The sequence below is a fragment of the Brassica rapa genome, chromosome A09, assembly GCF_000309985.2.
Source record: "Brassica rapa cultivar Chiifu-401-42 chromosome A09, CAAS_Brap_v3.01, whole genome shotgun sequence".
NCBI lineage: Eukaryota > Viridiplantae > Streptophyta > Magnoliopsida > Brassicales > Brassicaceae > Brassica > Brassica rapa.
The window spans coordinates 31,301,956-31,320,893 of NC_024803.2; the positions used below are offsets into that span (position 1 = coordinate 31,301,956).

Here is an 18,938-nt window from a genome sequence, read left to right on the forward strand (position 1 = left end):
GATTTAATATTTTTAATATTAGAAGATGTAGAGTTGTGAGTTTCAAGTTTTATAAAAAAACTGCAGTTATAATGAAAATTTTAATTATAAATTTAAGGTATTTATAAAAAGTGGATATCTTTTGAAGGTAAATTTAAAAAGTGACATGCTTAAAATATTTCCCCTACAACCTTCATGAATATTTAACTCTTTCACATTTCTCATAATACTAACCACTTCAAATAAAAGTAGAAAGAGAATTTCGTTTCATTTCATGAATGAGAAAAACAACATTTCTTTGAAAGATAATTCTACATGAAAAAATGTAAAGGAATAAGTGGATTGCTAATATCAATCCTTTAAATTTCATTACTAATTTCCACTTTTATTCCATCTATTGTTTTTTCTAAATACCATTACAGCCACAGTGTATGCTATTCTACATAGTGAATATACACGTCTAATTTTCTAGCATTTTTTGGATTCGGCTTGTGTTGACGTGGTGATATATCATTGTTGGTCATAAAATTTAAATATAACATGTGATAATAATGTAGTAAGCAAAAACTATTTACTAGTCCATTGAAGAGACAACGACTATACAAATATGATAGTGGCAATTCTCCATAAATAGAAGTGAGGCCCGCTTTAGTTCAATACCTATCAATTTACTATAGTCATGATAATATTTCCTCCCACGGAATTTTGAATAATACCCACCGCGACTTTCATTTAAAGGTATTGTACTTATGCGTTAAGGACTCATCGACTGTTACTAATTAACAGTTTCAGAAGAACAAGAACGCTGACAAGACCAAGTTTTGGGATTTCGACGCAACTATATATTTTCCAACTCACTTTTATTTTTGTGGAAACAATCATGATTTTTTGTTGTTGTCAGTATGGATCTTTTTTGAATGATAAATACTTTCTTTCGTTAAGTCTTATCTAGAGTGAATCTGTGGCCAATTATTTTTATGATAATATAAATAACTAGTGCGAACACTAAAGATTCCTGAAGATTAAAGAAGTCGACGAGTTTGTTCAGTGGAGGAATCCAATATTTTCATGTGTCATGTCTGAATTTAGGTCGTTAAACGTAACGATTATTTTTTTTTTTTTAACATTTAATGCAACGATTATTTTTGTCAAAGATTTTATTATATATAGCCAAAGAAAGATATAACGATAAATGAAAAAAAGGTATAAAATAAATCTTATTGATGAATCAATTATTCTTTAACCTCTCAGGATATAAGTAGTGATTCGTTTTGTCATTCATATTAAATTTTTGGTAAACATTATATATAATAAATAGTTCTAGAAAGAAATGACTTATAGCCTATACGTAGTTCATGTACCTAGAAGAAATTTAAACTAAAACTGTGGATAGATGGGCCAACTGGCCAAGTAATAGTCACGCGAATACATACATTCCCAAGTGCGCAATGTGCATGGTGCTTTCACATTCCCCTTCATTCCAAAAGAGCTGGGCATCAGATTCTTTTTCATGAGTAACTCCATTCACGTCCCGTTAGTTTTCCCTTTTGTTTCTATCTTCTCATATTCTTTTTCTTTATTTTAATTCGATTTGGCCTACCAATATCCATTATAATAGTATATACTTGTATTATTTGATCTCGTGTTTACTGCCCATCCATGTTACGTGGCACATGTTTTCATAGATCATTCTCTCTACACAATGATTTTTTCGCTATCGCAGCTAACTAAAATAACGTTAAATCTAAGAACAAAACCCATGGACATAATTTGTTAAAAACAAAACTATAAACCATAAACATAATTAGTTAAAAACAAAACCATAAGCCGTATATATATATATACACACTATATACACAATACTGAATATGATCCCTTTTGATTGTACACCAATTCTCACTTTTTGGTTCCACCCCTTTTACATGGATCCAAGAACAATTAGTTGGTCAATAATCCTCCAGTTAATTTGGGTTCTAGCTTATCAAAAACAGTTCGGTATATTGACTCAGTTTGTACAAAAAATAACCAAACTGTGAACAAATAGCATGACTGATGTCAAAATTCTACCCCTGATGTCACAATTCTATCATTTTGATTAGTTCACCTTACCATTTTTAACTTGGGTTCCGTACAGAGAAAACTTTTGTTAAATAATGTGATCAAAATTTATCATAAGTAACTCAACTATAGTTAGCTAGCACTCACTCCATACAGATAATATAGTGTAAATCAACAATTGTGTCTTAAGTGTCATTTACATTCATATAGTAGGTCTGGACTCCAAATATATATTTGTAGATTATAGATTTTTTTGGTCCATATTATCGACGTAGATAGGTTTGGTTGGAAATTTTTCTTTTTATTTTGGTCCCTTTCGTTTCTTTCACCGGAAACAAGGAATGTCCGAGATTGATTGACTGATTAAAATAATATAACCTCGATCTGATTCACACGAGAAGACAATCTTCGAGTATCGTACTATTAATTGACATATCATCACATTACTTGAACTATAATACGATAGTTAAACTATTTTTACCTTTTTGGCAATGAAACCGTGAACTATTTTCTTCGCATCTTAAAACTGAATTATCTTTTGGTATTATTTAAAAATTTCTATAATATTATTTGAGAAATCACTTTCTTAGATATCATGCTCACGTTAATTCTCACGATGATTGATTACTATGATACCCTTAATGAATTAAAAATAATTACATTTTAAATACTATTATTTCTTTTTAAAAATTTTCTAAATAACAATATAAAACAGAAAGGACATATTTAGAAAGTTAAAAAAAAATTAAAAACGAAAATATATGTATACACAATATGATTTCATAATAAAAGGAAAATTTGCAAAATACTAATATTTCATATAAAATATTTTTTTTTAATTTTGAAGTAATAAAACACTTTCCTTATATCTATATATTCTTAGATGAAAACAAATATTTGTATATAATGTGATTTCATTAAAGAGAGATCACACAAATGATCTTGATATTAGAAAAAGGAAAAAAGATTTTTTTTTTAATTTTGAAGTAATAAAACACTTTCTGTGATTTAGATTTAATGCAGTTATGATCGTTAGCCCACTTATAGAAGTAGTAAAATGAAGCTCGAGGCAGAGTATATTATAAATTCTGCTAAATTATGAAAATTAACATATACCAAATTGATAAAAAAAAATAGTTACACATCTATAATGTAGAGCAAACTAATACAATGAATATAGTTAATATGATTTGGTTGAATTAGATTAAAAATAGTTATATTATAATTTGACAAAGTATATGTAACACAATATACCCACAAAATGAGTAAATAGACCAATATAAATTTTATATACAAATAATATATTTTTATTTATAGTAATATTTTACACATATAAATTATAGAACGAATTAACATAATACTAAATAAATACGAAATTCTCAACTAAAAATATAAATATATTAACCAAATATTGGAATTAAGTATTTTGTATAAATTTTATATATATGTGCATAAGGTTTGAAAAGACTATCATTGTTTTATTTATTTATGTAATTTTGAATCGATCAACACTTTAGTTTACTTTTACTATCTGATTTTCAAAACAACATATATTAAATTATACATAATCTTAGTAAAATATATTTACAAATTTAAGAAAAGAATCAAACTACATGAAAAATAGAAAAAAATAATCAAAATTTAAATCTGTATAAAAAACATTATAGTTGAGTAGGAACAATAAATATTATTTAATATATCTAAATAATAACCAAACAGTCGAGATATTTTATATCCAAAATTATACGTCTAATTAAAAAAACAGAATGTTATTTAAATAAACTACGCATGTTGATTACAATATAAATAACAGAATAATCAAAAATTTAAAACAAAATATTAATAAACTATTATAATGTATTTACTTTCTAAATATCAAGATCATTTGTGTGATCTCTCTTAAATGAAATCACATTATATACAATTATTTTATAACGATTCATCTAAAATATACAACACTAGTTATGAAAAACAAATATCAATATTTAAAATGTAAAAACCAATACTTGCGCAGGTGTGCAGATCAATTTCTAGTGCACATTATTTTCAAAGAGACTGATTGCATGAAAGAAACAGTTGAGTGATAAATTGTTACATAATATATCTACATTAATGCAAAGTTGAATTGTGGATATAAATAGTCTGAAATGTAAAGCAAGATATATTTTATTTCTAGTTAAGCAGAATTTCTAATAGATAACAAAAAGATCATGAATCGAAATCAAAGAATATGTCCTATGGAAAACTTATTTTTATTACATAAAACGTTTGACTTGTAACCATGATTAAAGTTGCAGTTTAATAATTCAAACCTAGTTTTTCAATCCATGACGAAGTATTAAGACCATTGGTTAATTACGAGTTGTGTAGTTGGCTGGGTTTATGGATTTTTTTATCCGTAGTTCAATTTTAATAAATAATCTTGGATGATTACTCTGATGCAGCACCAAACAGGCAAACACTGTATCCTTAAGCAGCTACAAATATTCTATAGATATTCATATATTTTTAACTGGAGTGTGGGCTCGACTACTCATTGACACAAAGACGATAAGTCTAAACTCTCATCAACTTTTTCTATTTGTCCTGATTAATGTAACAATTCGTAGTAGGCTACTTGGTGTTCTCTCTGTTTGTTAGCGATCTCAACGGGCAATAGAACAGATAGATACATAATATACTGCTGATTTTTTTTGTTAATTTGTTATCATTAATGCTATTAGGTATGTATTGTATATGCATTATTATAAATTCTCAAGCTGGCGATTAATGTTTTATATAACTATTTTGTAATTTATCGCATGTAGAATTGTTGAAGATTTGGAGCATACAGAAACAACTAAATATTCACGGAGCAAACGCTAAGAGCATCTCCAACTCATTGTTATTTTTACCTTTATAATAGTATTTAGAGGTGAAATTGCTTCAACTCACCTCTATTTCTTCCTCTATAATAGAGATCTCTATTTTTTCTCTATTTATAGAGGAAGAAATAACATTCCTCTATTTTTTACTCTATATTTTAGAAATTGCTATTTTAGAGGAATACATTGCAGCATATATCTCACCTCTATTATAGAGTTCCTTTATTTTAAGGGTGAAAATAGCAAAATACATTGGAAATGGTCTAAAAAGACAAACAGAACAGAATATAGGTACAAATTATTGTTCTTTTCAAAAACAACAGTACGTGTTAGTTTTTCAAACTAATAATTTATTTTTAAACCAGGAAAAGAGTGGCCAAGCGTACCCTTATAAAATGGTCAGGACCGACCCAAAACAAGAATACACGAGATTACATTATCAACAAAGAGGCAAGAAAAGAAACATAACACGCAGATTCACATACAAATAACTTAATGGAGATGCACAAGGTGGTTGCTCCACCGCATAGGAGTACGGCGGCGAAGCTGAAGACAAGACTGAAGGAGACGTTTTTCCCTGACGATCCTCTAAGACAGTTCAGAGGACAACCGAACCGTACCAAACTCATAAGAGCCGCTCAATACATTTTCCCAATCCTCCAATGGTGTCCTGAGTACAGCTTCAGACTCCTCAAATCTGACGTCGTTTCAGGTCTCACCATCGCCAGTTTAGCTATTCCTCAGGTACGCAACACTTTTTCCTGTGAGAGAGTTCCGATGATGACCAATGTCAGTCTCCGAACAACCACGATCTTACCCTTTAATCAAATTCTTAACTTGAAACTTCTTTTCTTTCTTTTTGGTTTTTTTCAAAAACAGGGGATAAGTTACGCGAAGCTAGCGAATTTGCCTCCAATCGTGGGTCTATGTAAGTATCTAAAGTGAAATTGTATCGAATTATTCTTTAATAATGAGTTATAGCAGTAACTAGTAACTAATGTAAATATACTCACGTGTGTATGTTGATGTATGTAGACTCAAGCTTTGTGCCACCGTTGGTTTATGCGGTGTTGGGAAGCTCAAGAGATCTTGCGGTGGGACCAGTCTCCATAGCGTCGTTGATCTTAGGGTCCATGCTAAGGCAACAAGTATCTCCTGTAGACAATCCTCTTCTCTTTTTACAGCTCGCTTTCACTTCTACCTTCTTTGCTGGTCTCTTTCAAGCCTCTCTTGGAATCCTCAGGTATAAATCTATACTATGTACTTTTATCGTATAAATACGTATCTATTTTCTCCTGAAAGTTTTGTAGTATTGCGTGAACCACTTGTTGCCTTGCCTTGCCTGTTAAACTGGGCCTGGGCTATGGTTTACTATTAATCTGTAGGGTTGTATATTATGTTTGTTACAAAAGTAATTGATCTACACTTAGATTACTCACATCATCTTTTAAACTACTATTTTATCCTTGAGAATATATTTAACATAGATTCCATTGCAAAATATATAGATTCACTCATTTAAATTAAATAGTAAACTAGTTTATATTATATTCAAAGTAATATTTAACAAGCTGCTTAAGACCAGCGCAATCGCCCGAGATGAATATTATATATAAAAATAATTTTTATCTATTATTATTTATTAGTATTCATTTAGGTATTACGTATATAATTAAATGAGAGTAAACACATAAAAATAAACAATACATCTTATTTATTTACGATACTTTTTTAGTAAATAAATCAAAACAATCATTTTCTTTATTTTATATAGTATATAACTAAATTTCAATGATATGGATATAGATATATATAGTATATTTTAATATAAATATTTACTATTGAGAATTCATACTCATGTGATAAACACAAAATTTCTAATGTGCGATTTTTTGAATGCAAATTTCAAAATTAAAATATCAAGGTTTCAATACTTTTCAATAAAAATTTCAAAATTATCATATTTAAGTATTTTTCTATGTTATATAGTTTAATTTTAAACTATATTAATATATAATATGAATGTCTAGTAAATGAGACTTCATATTCATATGATTTATGATCATTTGAATCTTGTTATTACCAAAAAAAGTTAATCCATTGATTACAAAATTTTAGTACGAGACAGTTAACGGTTTTAGTAATTCATAGTCGTTTTACAAATTCAAAATATAACATATAAGAAATTTTTTTTTATTATATGGTTAATGTGGTAATATCTTTTATAATATGAAATTAAACAAAAAAGAGCTAAGATATAAAAAATTATTATCAAATATTTATTATTTATAATCATTATTTGTCATATATACGTTAACCATATTAGGCAATTCCGTTGTTTTTATTTAAGGAAAGTGCAAGAATATTTTTTTGTATACTATTTATCAATTTAATAGTTAGTTTAATAAAAAATGTAATATAAATTAAGATGAACCAACCTATTTCTCTAAAAATTCTGAATTTCATTTTCATAATGACACGTAACTACAAAACAATGTTATAATGTTTATCTATTAATATATAAGGGATTAGTGCACAATTTCATATCATTCATGATTATTCTATAATTGGTCGGGTATCTAATATATTCCATATGTATTAGATTAGTAAGTGGAGACTGAAAGACTAAACAAAATCACTATTTTGTATCTTTTTACAGTATCATTAACTTCTAACCAATAAAAAGTCTCAAATACAACTAGAAATAAAAATCAAACAAAATTAAACAAAAGAATTTCTTAAGCATCTTATATAATAGATTTAGGTGAACGGTGTGCACGTATATGCATGCATTCATAACATAATGTTATATTTTACGCATGTCAATTAGACGACTACTATTTGTTTTTTTTTTCGACATTCGTTTATTGGAATCAATGATGGATGGAGTAACTAATTTAATTTCAAACATGTAGGCTGGGATTTATAATAGACTTTCTATCAAAAGCAACACTAATTGGGTTTATGGCGGGAGCAGCCATAATAGTATCATTGCAACAGCTAAAAGCTCTGCTTGGGATAACTCATTTCACTAAGCAAATGAGTGTCATCCCTGTTCTTTCCTCTGTTTTCCACCACACCAACGAGGTTTCTTTCTTATGCTTATTAACAATTAACATAAGAGTTGATTATTTAAATATTTGATATTCAAATGTACGTACTGTGCAGTGGTCATGGCAAACGATTGTGATGGGAGTCTGTTTCTTGCTGTTCTTGCTCGCCACACGTCACCTCGTATGTTTGCACATCTCTCACTATTCGTTCCCATTTTAAATCTTCTCCAGTATGCATGTGGAACATTTGTTACACTTACTTTTACAACGGACCGCCATTGTTTCTTTAAATTTCTTCCCGCCATAAATAACGACCGAATGGTTTTTGAATAGAAAAAAGTAATTATTTAATTAAAAAGTTAATGTTGATAGTAACTTAGTTATTTCAATCATTAAAAGGTTATCTTTTTTTTTCATCCAAACTTTCTTACAAAATCTGAAAAATCACAAACAAACAAAAAGTGCATTCAAACACAACACTGATAGAAAAGAAAAACATAAAAAAATGTCTAAATGAAACATCCAAATAAAAATAACCTAAAAGTATAATGAATTAATGATAAGTCGAATGCAGAGCATGAAGAAGCCAAAGCTGTTCTGGGTCTCAGCTGGAGCTCCGCTACTCTCAGTTATTGTCTCTACGCTTATCGTCTTTGTTTCAAGAGCCGATCGTTATGGCATTAGCGTCGTAAGCTTCCCTCTTCCTTCTTACATAACCAATCTCCTACTGTCTTTTTTTGGGCAGAACTTAAGACAATTATAATCTGGTGGACGTACAGATTGGGAAACTGCAAGAAGGTTTGAATCCGCCGTCTTGGAACATGCTTCAGTTTCACGGAAGTCATCTCGGACTCGTTGCCAAAACAGGACTCATCACCGGAATCGTCTCCCTCACCGTAACGCTTCTTTCAACTCAGTTTAACCTAACATGTTCTTGTTTACTTAGTTTGTCTTTAACTCGGTCTTGTTTTGTGCCTTTGTCATGGGACAGGAAGGCATCGCAGTAGGAAGAACATTCGCAGCGGTAAAGAACTACCACGTAGACGGTAACAAAGAGATGATCGCCATAGGTCTAATGAACGTTGTCGGCTCCGCAACTTCTTGCTACGTCACAACCGGAGCTTTCTCTAGATCAGCCGTTAACAACAACGCCGGATGTAAAACCGCGGTTTCAAACATCGTCATGTCTGTCACCGTTATGGTCACACTCCTATTCTTAATGCCTCTTTTCGAATACACTCCCAACGTGGTCCTTGGTGCCATCATTGTGACGGCGGTTATAGGTCTTATCGACCTTCCTGCGGCTCGTCATATATGGAGGATTGATAAGTTTGATTTCTTGGTGATGTTATGTGCCTTCTTTGGTGTCGTTTTCTTGTCGGTCCAAAACGGTTTAGCTATAGCGGTGGGACTATCGTTGTTCAAGTTATTGATGCAAGTGACGAGGCCCAAGACGGTTGTTATGGGGAATATTCCGGGGACGGATGTGTACCGGAATCTTCATCATTACAAAGATGCACAGAGGATCCCAGGGTTCCTTGTCCTAAGCATCGAATCTCCTGTCAATTTTGCCAATTCTAATTACCTCACTGAAAGGTTAGTTATATAAACCAATATTCAATAAATTGTTAGGCTGTCATTAGATGTTTAGCACATAGGAAAACGCCTAGACCAATTTTTCTATAAAAATCGTTTCCCAGTTTTGCTTATGATCAGATTTTGTTGTTTAGCCGCAGTCTAGACCAATTTAGAACAATGATATAAACTATGCTTTGGATCCTTTAGACTTTGATCTCTAGAGTGTCGACAAACCGCTATATTCAGTTAGTTGTATTCGGACATATTCTTGTGTGTTTGTAGTTTTGCCCGTTCAGCTATCATTAGGTTTTACATAAACCACATTTTTTTATATAGTAGTTATGTCACGTTAATTGACAATATTTGCGTCTCTTGACCTGGATGCGTAAAAATATTGTAGAACATCTCGTTGGATAGAAGAATGTGAAGAAGAGGAAGCTCAGGAGAAGCATTCCAGCCTTCGGTTCTTGATTCTTGAAATGTCAGGTTAGTATTAATCAAACCGATCTATTTTCAACCACATCATCATATCCATATGTTTTTCTTGAACTTGATTTTAGTAGCTAACTGTGTTTAATTCTTATATATGTTAAAGCTGTGAGTGGGGTGGACACAAACGGAGTCTCCTTCTTTAAAGAATTAAAGAAAACCACAGCAAAGAAGAACATCGAGGTAAATTTATTTTGGAAACCAGGTTTCGTCTTTTAACTCGAGAATTGTAATTAGTTTTCGATCTAAACCGGATATTTGTGCAGCTTGTGTTTGTGAACCCATTAAGTGAAGTGATGGAGAAGCTACAAAGAGCTGACGAAGAAGAAGAGTTCATGAGGCCTGAGTTTCTTTTCTTGACTGTTTCTGAGGCCGTTGCGTCGCTCTCTCTTAAAGGAGGCCCATCGTTCAATAACGTTTGACTATAAAGATTTTGTTTTATCGGTCCAAAATATGATATTTGGCAGATGGTTAAAGTTTTTCCTTTTCTCTATTTTCTGCTCTGCTCATCTCTCTTTCTCCATCATTGATTTTGATCAAGAATCTCAAGATGTATGTTCTGGTATGAGCTTTTGCTAATTTGGAGTTTAGCCGGTGTTGCGTCTGGTGACATTCAGGAGTATTGACCCATCAGACTAATCAACTCTCCCGTATCCGGTTGAGTTTCAAAACATAGCGACTTTTAACTAAAACAAGTCCGAGAAGAAGAAAAAGAGTTTAACACCTGTCTGCATAAAATTCTACTATTGGATTTCGTTTCACATCGAATATGAAACGACAATTATTTTCGAAGCAAAATAACTAGTGTTTATGATTTGATTTTTGTCGAGGCGGCCTAGTTATCCTTTTCTGCTTGCACTATTCCACAAAATAATATATAGGGGATAACTAATATTGTTAATTAATCCTTTTCAATCGTTAACAACCATTGTTGTCCACTACGAAGTCACCAACGAAAGGTGACGTTATTGGCAGTGTTCGTGCTTATCCTAATTCAAGGATCGCCACTAATTGATATGATGTAGATGTGTCATTAACTTTTAAAATTGCGTATTTGTATTACCGTGATAATAAAAGAAATATTAACGAATAGTCTGCACAGCCTCTTAAGCCAACTTCTTTTTCTGCTTTAGACCTCTGAAGTATATTACAATATATTTTTATAAACATATAAGGTTTTAGCAATAGTTACTTAGTAACTAACTTGATTACCAAATATTACAGAGAAGTCCAACTACCACAAGATTTCCCATGGCTATGATCCTCACCGTCAATTTCCCTGAAACCGCCACAAGTGGAGACGAGGATGTTTGTTCCGTCTGGTGAGGAGGTTTTCTAAAGTAGTAGGGGAAGTAAGGCAAGATAGCATCCGGCGGTGGAGGACCATGGAAGCTGCCACTACCGCCTCCACCGATGTATGGTGGCGAAGGGTAATTTGGTAAATTTCCAGCTGGATAAGGGTAGTTAAAGGCTGGAGGAGGATATGGTGGTGGTTGAGTCGTGGAGGAGCCACCGCCAATGGGCGGCGGATAACACGGGTACGGGCACGGCGTTTCAGATATGGCTAAGTAAGGGAAGTAAAGAAGAGAAAATATGAAGACTAATCTCAAGAGGGTAAGGCCACGATCGTTTGTGTTCATGTTTTTCTTTACCTTTCTTGATGAACGAATGGTTCTATTAAATTTAAATGGTAAACACATTTTCGTGCAAAAGAAACCGCGAGAAAGTGAAGATAAGTTTTGGGAAAAAGCTCAGTGGAGGTCTGGAGTCTAGTTAGATGACACTTGTTATGTGACTTACTCTGACAATTGTCGCTAGCCATACGTCCTCAATCATGTTAATGCACAGGTCTGGAGTCTAGTTAGATGACACTTGTTATGTGACTTACTCTACAATTGTCGCTAGCCATACGTCCTCAATCATGTTAATGCACATTTTGTTTTGGGAAAATTACCATTTAAATAACCTATTTTCAAATTTGGTTAAAAACATCATGAACTTTCTCGTGAATCATTTAAATCATCAACTTATCTTCACTAGCTGTTTTAACCTCTAACATATTTTGATTAGACCATTTTTAAAACACCGTTAAAATGGTTAACAGATTAAGTTAACATGGTTAATTTCCGTCTCTAATCTCTGTTAAATTCATACAACGTTGTTTTTGAATTAAAAATTTAGAGTTCAAGAGAATTGAACCTATGATCAAAACTTCTTTTATTACAAAGCATAACCACTAGACCACTTACGATTTCGTTGACATGTATAAATACTAATAATTAATATTATTAAAACTCCAAATCTTCTTCTCCCAACCTAAATTCCTAATTCGTTTCTGTTAGGTTTTAAGAAACGGAAATATGATGAATCTGGCGGCGATGGGTTGGTTTCAAATTCGGAAACCAAACCAAAATTTGTTTGCTTGTGACAAATTCAGCTTCTAAAGGTTATAACTTCGTAGGAATTGAAAACTACAAATTGTGAATTTGAACCTAATCATCTTCTCCCATCCTAAATCTCTAATTCAATTCTGCTAAGTTTTAAGAAGAAACAATTTGGGGTTTATTAGACTCATAAATGAATTAGGTTAGAATAAGATGATTCGGAGGTATAATAATATTAACTATTAATATTTATACATGTCAATGAAATCGTAAGTGGTCTTGTGCTTTAGGTTTGTAACAAGGGAAGCTTGGTCTCATGTTCGATTCCCTTGAGCATCAATTTCTTTTTAAAAATTCCAAAACGATGTTGTAGGAATTTAACAGAGAGTAGAAACGGAGATTAACTTTGTTAACTCAATCTGTTAACCATTTTAACATCGTCTTAAAAATGGCCTAGTCAAAATATGTTAAAGGTTAAAACGACTAGTTAATATAAATTGATGCTTTAAATGGTCCACGAGAAAGTTTATGTTTTTTTTCAACCAAATTTGAAAGCCGGTGATTTAAATGACAATCTTTCCATTTTGTTTTTGTTTTACTAAATTTGGTGTAATATATAAAAGATAACAAAGTTTGTAATTGTTGGACAGATCTTATAGTTAAAAGTTTCACATATGACAAAAAAAAGTTTCACATTTTTAACAAATATATTAGACATATAGCGAAAACGAAGATATTGAGATCTTTTTAAAACTTCCTAAAATAGTTGTAAGTGACCTTTTCGACCACTACAAGTCTACAACCCCTATTTTCATCATCCCTTGAATTTCTTACGTTTCTAGGTTTAATTGGTCTTTCACTCTTTCTCCTGGAGTCTTTTGTGAAAGAAAAAATACACTCACTAAATCGAGTCTAATATCTTTTTTAATATATCACTATTCGATTTCAGTAAGTCTTACTCAACGTTTTTTTTTTTATAATACTATTGGTTGATTATTTCAGTCTAATGAACTTATTGATAAATAGTGGACTGATTACCATAACTCAAATTTGGAATGCTTTTCAATTAATGGGTGGACCGATTGTCTATTACAGCCCACCATGTTAACCATTTGGAACGAAACTCAAACACAAACTAGTCAAGCAATAACAATTTAGTTCTCATAAAGGCTCGAATGCCTTCCGATTAATACCAGGAGTGAACTGATCGTTTGTTACAGTCCACCATGTTAATCACTTAGGTCAAAGTTCAAACCCAAACCAGCCAAACATTAATAATTTAGTTTCTAGGAAGACTCGAACTCATAACTGATATAAAAACACACCAAGCCTCAAAATATTACCAATAAGTTATCACTACTTGGTTGTCTTAAAGCATCTCCAATGTTAAACTCTATTTTTTCTTCCAAAATGGAGTAAAAGTGGATATGGAGTTAAAATGCTCCAACCCATTTCATTTCTCACTCCATAATGGAGTAATAAACAAACAAAAATAGATTACTTCATAAATGGAGTAGACTCTATTATGGAGTTGGGTTAGAATATTTCTTACTTCATATCCACTTTTACTCCATTTTAGAGTAAAAATTGGAGTTGGGTTGGAGATACCCTTATTCATCATTAATTAATAGATTTTTTTATTGTGTATCTTCATTGAGAACTTTTTTTTGAATTAGGTAAACCGACTATTCTATGAGTTCCATAAATGCAATGTTAAATTATCTAATAGTCAACGGAGATCGAATTGCGAGTTCACTGTATTAGGGTTATTTCTCAAGTGTTACTAAACCAAAGTTATACATGTAAAATACTTGAATTAAGTTAGATCAGTATGTATAATGATATGTTTATAAAATTGTCGATAACTGACATTTACATATATAAGGTAGAAAATTTTTACACTATGGAATAGTACTGGATTGGTCAATTATACACCCTAGGGATTATACATAATCATTTGTATATTATTGACTCAGAAAAATTTCGAAGAACATGCATGTTTGTATTAAAAAGGAGACATAATATAATACGACAAATTATACATGAATATTCGACACGTCAACCATTGCGATGACATAATTAACAATGGTTCGTAAAACATTTTTTTTTTAAGTAAATTTTTATTCAACCCGATAACGAGATTCAGTTCCAGTTACAAGCACAATTTGAACAAAATTTCCAAATCAACCTATTACATCCTAGTTTCGCCCACCCACTCAACCCGGTACGTTCTACTATTCTGTTCTAAGAATCCATAAGACTTAGTTGCTGTTCTCGACCATTGGCGATGACCCCGAAAATATGAGGTTTTCCTCGTTGCCTCGGATGCCGAGATTTCCAGGATCGCCAAAGACGTAGCTAGCTTCTGGTTTATAAAACATATGATATAATGGTTTGAATTAAATAGATAAAAAGACATTTTGTTTCGAATATATATCATACTAACTGTATAGATTTCTATATGAGAGTAGCTTAATGTCCTCCAATATTATTCAATCCACTTGATTAGGATGCGACTCTGCTTGTATTTACATGATTATATGTAAAAGCAACTACATCCTAAAGTATCTAAAGTCTAAACTAACTATCTAAATTAAGTACTATTTATATTTTTCATACCAGTTGATAAATCAATTACATATTTTCGTTTACTCAAAAGAGTTTTACTCTAAAATTTTATTATTTTATGTCATTAATTTTTATTGTAAGAAAACGATATACTTCCAAAAGTTACACTAAAATTATACTAGTATTTATCTCTAAATAAAAATATTATGTGAAAGGAAAGGAGTAGAACATAAGGAAAATATTAGTCAATAAATAAAAATAGGAAAATAAGCCGGTGCGTTAGCTATAGCTACCACTACATTTCGCGAGTTTTCTCATACCAGATTAGTCAGAAGTGATAATGACAAATAGGAAGTTCATAAAAAACTAAACCTAAAAATAGTAAAATATTGCGTTATACATACTGAGGGAGCTTCCATGAAACTGTATTGGATAGTTTATGACTTTGTGTTGTGTTACATTTCTTTTTACATTAAAAAAGGTGTTGTGTTACATTTATTAGGCAATAAAAGTAAAAGCACAGCTGTATGGTGGTGCTCAATTATTTCAGCAAATAAGTCCATAGCTATTGCAATCTACAACTGGAATTTTTGAGCTAACAACTCCGTTCATTGATTCCATGACTTTTACTTCATTGCTAATTTGGAAAATTTTGATTTTACCTTTCCTTTGTTAATTTTCTCTAAAACGGCAAGAAAAATGAAAAGGAGATTGGTTGTATTTTGGTTTCAAGTCGAATACATATCTCATAGTAGGAGATTTTATTAAAAAAATAAAATACAGAAAAGAAAATGTAAGTGTATATTATTTCGGAAGATAAATTATAGGTCGAAGCTTAACAAAGAAAAAATCAAAGTTAGGATAATATATAATCCATATTGGTAGTTTTCTTATGTTAATCTAAATATACACGGTCTTAGTCTTTTCGAATCTAATTTTTTTTTTTAAATTAAATAAATAAATACCACACACGGTTTAGTAATGTATTTATACGATTTACGTAAATATTCGGGTATGTATGATTTATGAAGAAGTAGAAACGTAGTTGATATTGCTTTGGTAGAGAATTTAGCGTTAGGCGAAAGTAAACAGATGCACATGTCATGTCTGAGGTCGGCCGTCTCGGGCCCAGTTTTGTTGAAACCCAAGTTGATCTCCATTTCTCACATCAGAGCAGACATTTCTTTGACGCGTGTTTAACTTCACCTCAAATACATTTTGTCAACATTTAAAAGTTACTTTACTTTACTTAAGACAGACTGGTCCGTTTTGTATCACATGAAACAATAACATTTTCTGAAGGAAAAAAAACTGCACAAATTTATCAGAACAATTAAGGAAAATGTTGTGATATAGCTCAAAAGTCACAACATTTATGTTTTTATTGTTTTCATGATTTGTAACAAACAAAGTAAACAATCAAAGTTATTTGTCAGTATAATTAAGAAGACTGAAAAATAAACCAAAAAGAACCAAATATTTTCACCAATTTCGCCTTTTAATTAACCTTTTCAGTTTACATTTATGGATAAATTTAACTTTACATCTCTTAACTTTTATAAGTATAATTTGCTTTTCCATATAAATTATTCCGCATAAAGTAAAATTTTTAAGAATCAATTCCAACGGAAAGTTGACAAAGAGAGGAACATATCACATAAAGAGATTACATTCTAGAATTTACATATTCGCACCTTATTAATTTGGTTTAACAAACCCATTAGAAAATTTGGATATAGTAAAATATGATGAGACATATGTAATCCTAGCTAGAAAGATTATTATTAATCAACTATCAATAAGTTTTTTTTCTTAAAAAACGAATTAAAAGTATTCCAACATACCAACAAATCTTCAACTTTACTTTTGATCCGTTCATGCTTCAAAGAACCAACAACCCCATAAGTCCAAACCCGATTAGACCGGAGAGCTTCACCACCGTAAAACCTTTTCCGGCGGCCGCTCCGAATTGCTCATCAACGGGGTAGAGATTTCCCGGCGGACCCGTTATGTACAAGAAATCAGCCGAGGGAGGCGGTGGACAGTTGGGTGAAACTTTCTTCGGCGGTGGAGGGAGAGCCGGCGGAGGAGGACATGCCGGAGGCGGTGGAGATGGTGGTGGAGGCGATGGCGGAGGAGGGTTTTGGACGCAGCTTGGAGAGCACTTTATGGGATCTACCTCGTCGAGCTTCCTCGTATTGGCTGCCTCTGATGATGATGAAGCGTTGATGATTACTGGACACGTTAGCAACGTGATCATCACCGTGAAAATGATGACTGACACGTCGGATCCCCGGCGGTGATAACTTCCCGGCATGTTATGATCGACGAGTTTTTTGGATTAGATCAAAGAGAAAATAAAAAGAAGAGTTTGTGTAGATTACGCTGAATGATAGTTATAGGCTAAAGAGTGAAGAGGAGACGTGAAAATGAGAGGTGATGATGAATGCGTTCTCGTTACGTAAGCCAAGTGCATGGGACTCATAGACCTTGTTAAATAGTGTATACTAACTATTTCTATAAGCTTCTCGTCCTTTTTAACGAAATTATAATTAAATTTAAAATACTCTAGTGTGGTTGGCATACTCGTCGGTCCACTTGAAACTGGACTTTTCATGTGAGTGGGGTCCACATTAACAATTTTTAGTTTTCGTATTCAAGAAATCTCAATTTGTAGAATTATTAGTGATTAGAATCCCACCATCGAATACTCAAAAGTCTCAAACAACCGAATAATCTATTCATGTTTGTGATAAATGTTCAAGGTATATGTATCATAATGCAATTTTCTAATACGTTTGTTATCCGTAATTAGTTATCTTGAAAGAAGTTTGTAATTTTTACCAAAAACAAAAGAAGTTTGTGATAATATTGAAATGAAATAAACGTTAAATGGAAGCATATATGAAATATGCGAGTGCGTGTAGTTGCTTAAAGCGTAAGTGTTGTTTTTCAGTGGAACTTAGCTTTAGTTGTTCATTTACATAAAGAGAAGATAGCAGAAAATATTTTCGTAAGAAGGAGAAAGGTTGGATAAATGCTTTCGTATGATTGAAGAATAATTCGTGACAGAAAATTTAACAGCGTAGACTATATTAATATATATATATATATATTACAGGAGTAAACTCGTTTTGGTGGCCGTGGAACATGCAAAGGAGAATCTGATGAGTCTATTAGTCCAAAGATTTGATTAAAAAGAACAGCAATCATTCGGAATGGAGACATTATTTAGATGACGGTTCAAAGAATACATTACAATTTGACAAAGTTGGATTCCAAAGGCGAAAAGTAAGACCTGCGGTAACCGGATCTTGGTTATGCATATAGCGTTATGAGGCTTAGCCGGTAATAGAAGTCCTATAAGTTTAATTACTGAATAAAATGGCTGGGCCTATGTAATATGGACATTAGATTAAAAATGTCGTAACCGTAGCTAATAAGTTTATAATCACTAATAATTCGATTTACCTTGGCTGGGCCGACATATACTTTGGTTTAATGTCGCATGTATACCGGTTTTGTACAGAAGTTGTTGGTTGTATGTAAACCGGTCTCGTATAGAAGTTTATGTCATTAAACTTGTTTGCATATAAGAAGCTCCTTTACAAACTGCTGAAACATCTTTGACAAATATGTAGTTTCTTCCCTCTTGAGTCATTGAGTATGTTGGAATTGATGTCTTGTGTATGTGTTGTGACTGTAGGGTAATTCTGAACTGTTTATATTCTCCTCAAATGAATACTATCATATGATAGTTAAGATATATAGTCAACTAAAGTTAGGGGTAGAGATCATATCTTTAGAGTCGGGTCCAAATCTTTAAGTTATCTTGTTTTAAGAAATCCAAATAAGTCAAATCTAATAAGTCGCAACAGTCATTGAATTTTCATGAACGATTTTGTCAAATATAGAAATTTATGAGGTAATGTTGTTTGAAAGTTTTGGTACCTCCAGAGCTTCCA

At 31.8% G+C, this 18,938-nt stretch overlaps 3 protein-coding genes across 3 annotated transcripts; 1 reads left to right on the forward strand and 2 right to left on the reverse strand.

Annotated features, from left to right (window-relative positions):
* Positions 1 to 5,280: 5,280 nt before the first annotated feature.
* Positions 5,281 to 10,643, forward strand: LOC103840798 (probable sulfate transporter 3.3). The gene is made up of 11 exons (XM_009117316.3): positions 5,281 to 5,645; positions 5,781 to 5,829; positions 5,937 to 6,144; positions 7,817 to 7,988; positions 8,070 to 8,135; positions 8,529 to 8,642; positions 8,734 to 8,850; positions 8,946 to 9,550; positions 9,933 to 10,018; positions 10,128 to 10,204; positions 10,288 to 10,643. The coding sequence occupies exons 1-11, from the start codon at positions 5,397 to 5,399 to the stop codon at positions 10,441 to 10,443; spliced, it is 1,899 nt and encodes a 632-aa protein (XP_009115564.2). The 5' UTR covers positions 5,281 to 5,396; the 3' UTR covers positions 10,444 to 10,643.
* Positions 10,644 to 11,111: 468 nt separating this feature from the next.
* On the reverse strand, positions 11,112 to 16,317 carry LOC103840799 (leucine-rich repeat extensin-like protein 3). Its single transcript, XM_033278713.1, has 2 exons — positions 11,945 to 16,317; positions 11,112 to 11,857 (listed from the first exon to the last, which is right to left on the reverse strand). The coding sequence occupies exon 2, from the start codon at positions 11,719 to 11,721 to the stop codon at positions 11,230 to 11,232; it is 492 nt and encodes a 163-aa protein (XP_033134604.1). The 5' UTR covers positions 11,722 to 11,857; positions 11,945 to 16,317; the 3' UTR covers positions 11,112 to 11,229.
* Positions 16,318 to 16,604: 287 nt separating this feature from the next.
* Positions 16,605 to 17,490, reverse strand: LOC103840800 (probable pathogenesis-related protein ARB_02861). Its single transcript, XM_009117318.3, has one exon. The coding sequence runs from the start codon at positions 17,288 to 17,290 to the stop codon at positions 16,856 to 16,858; it is 435 nt and encodes a 144-aa protein (XP_009115566.1). The 5' UTR covers positions 17,291 to 17,490; the 3' UTR covers positions 16,605 to 16,855.
* Between the last annotated feature and the right edge of the window lie 1,448 nt (positions 17,491 to 18,938).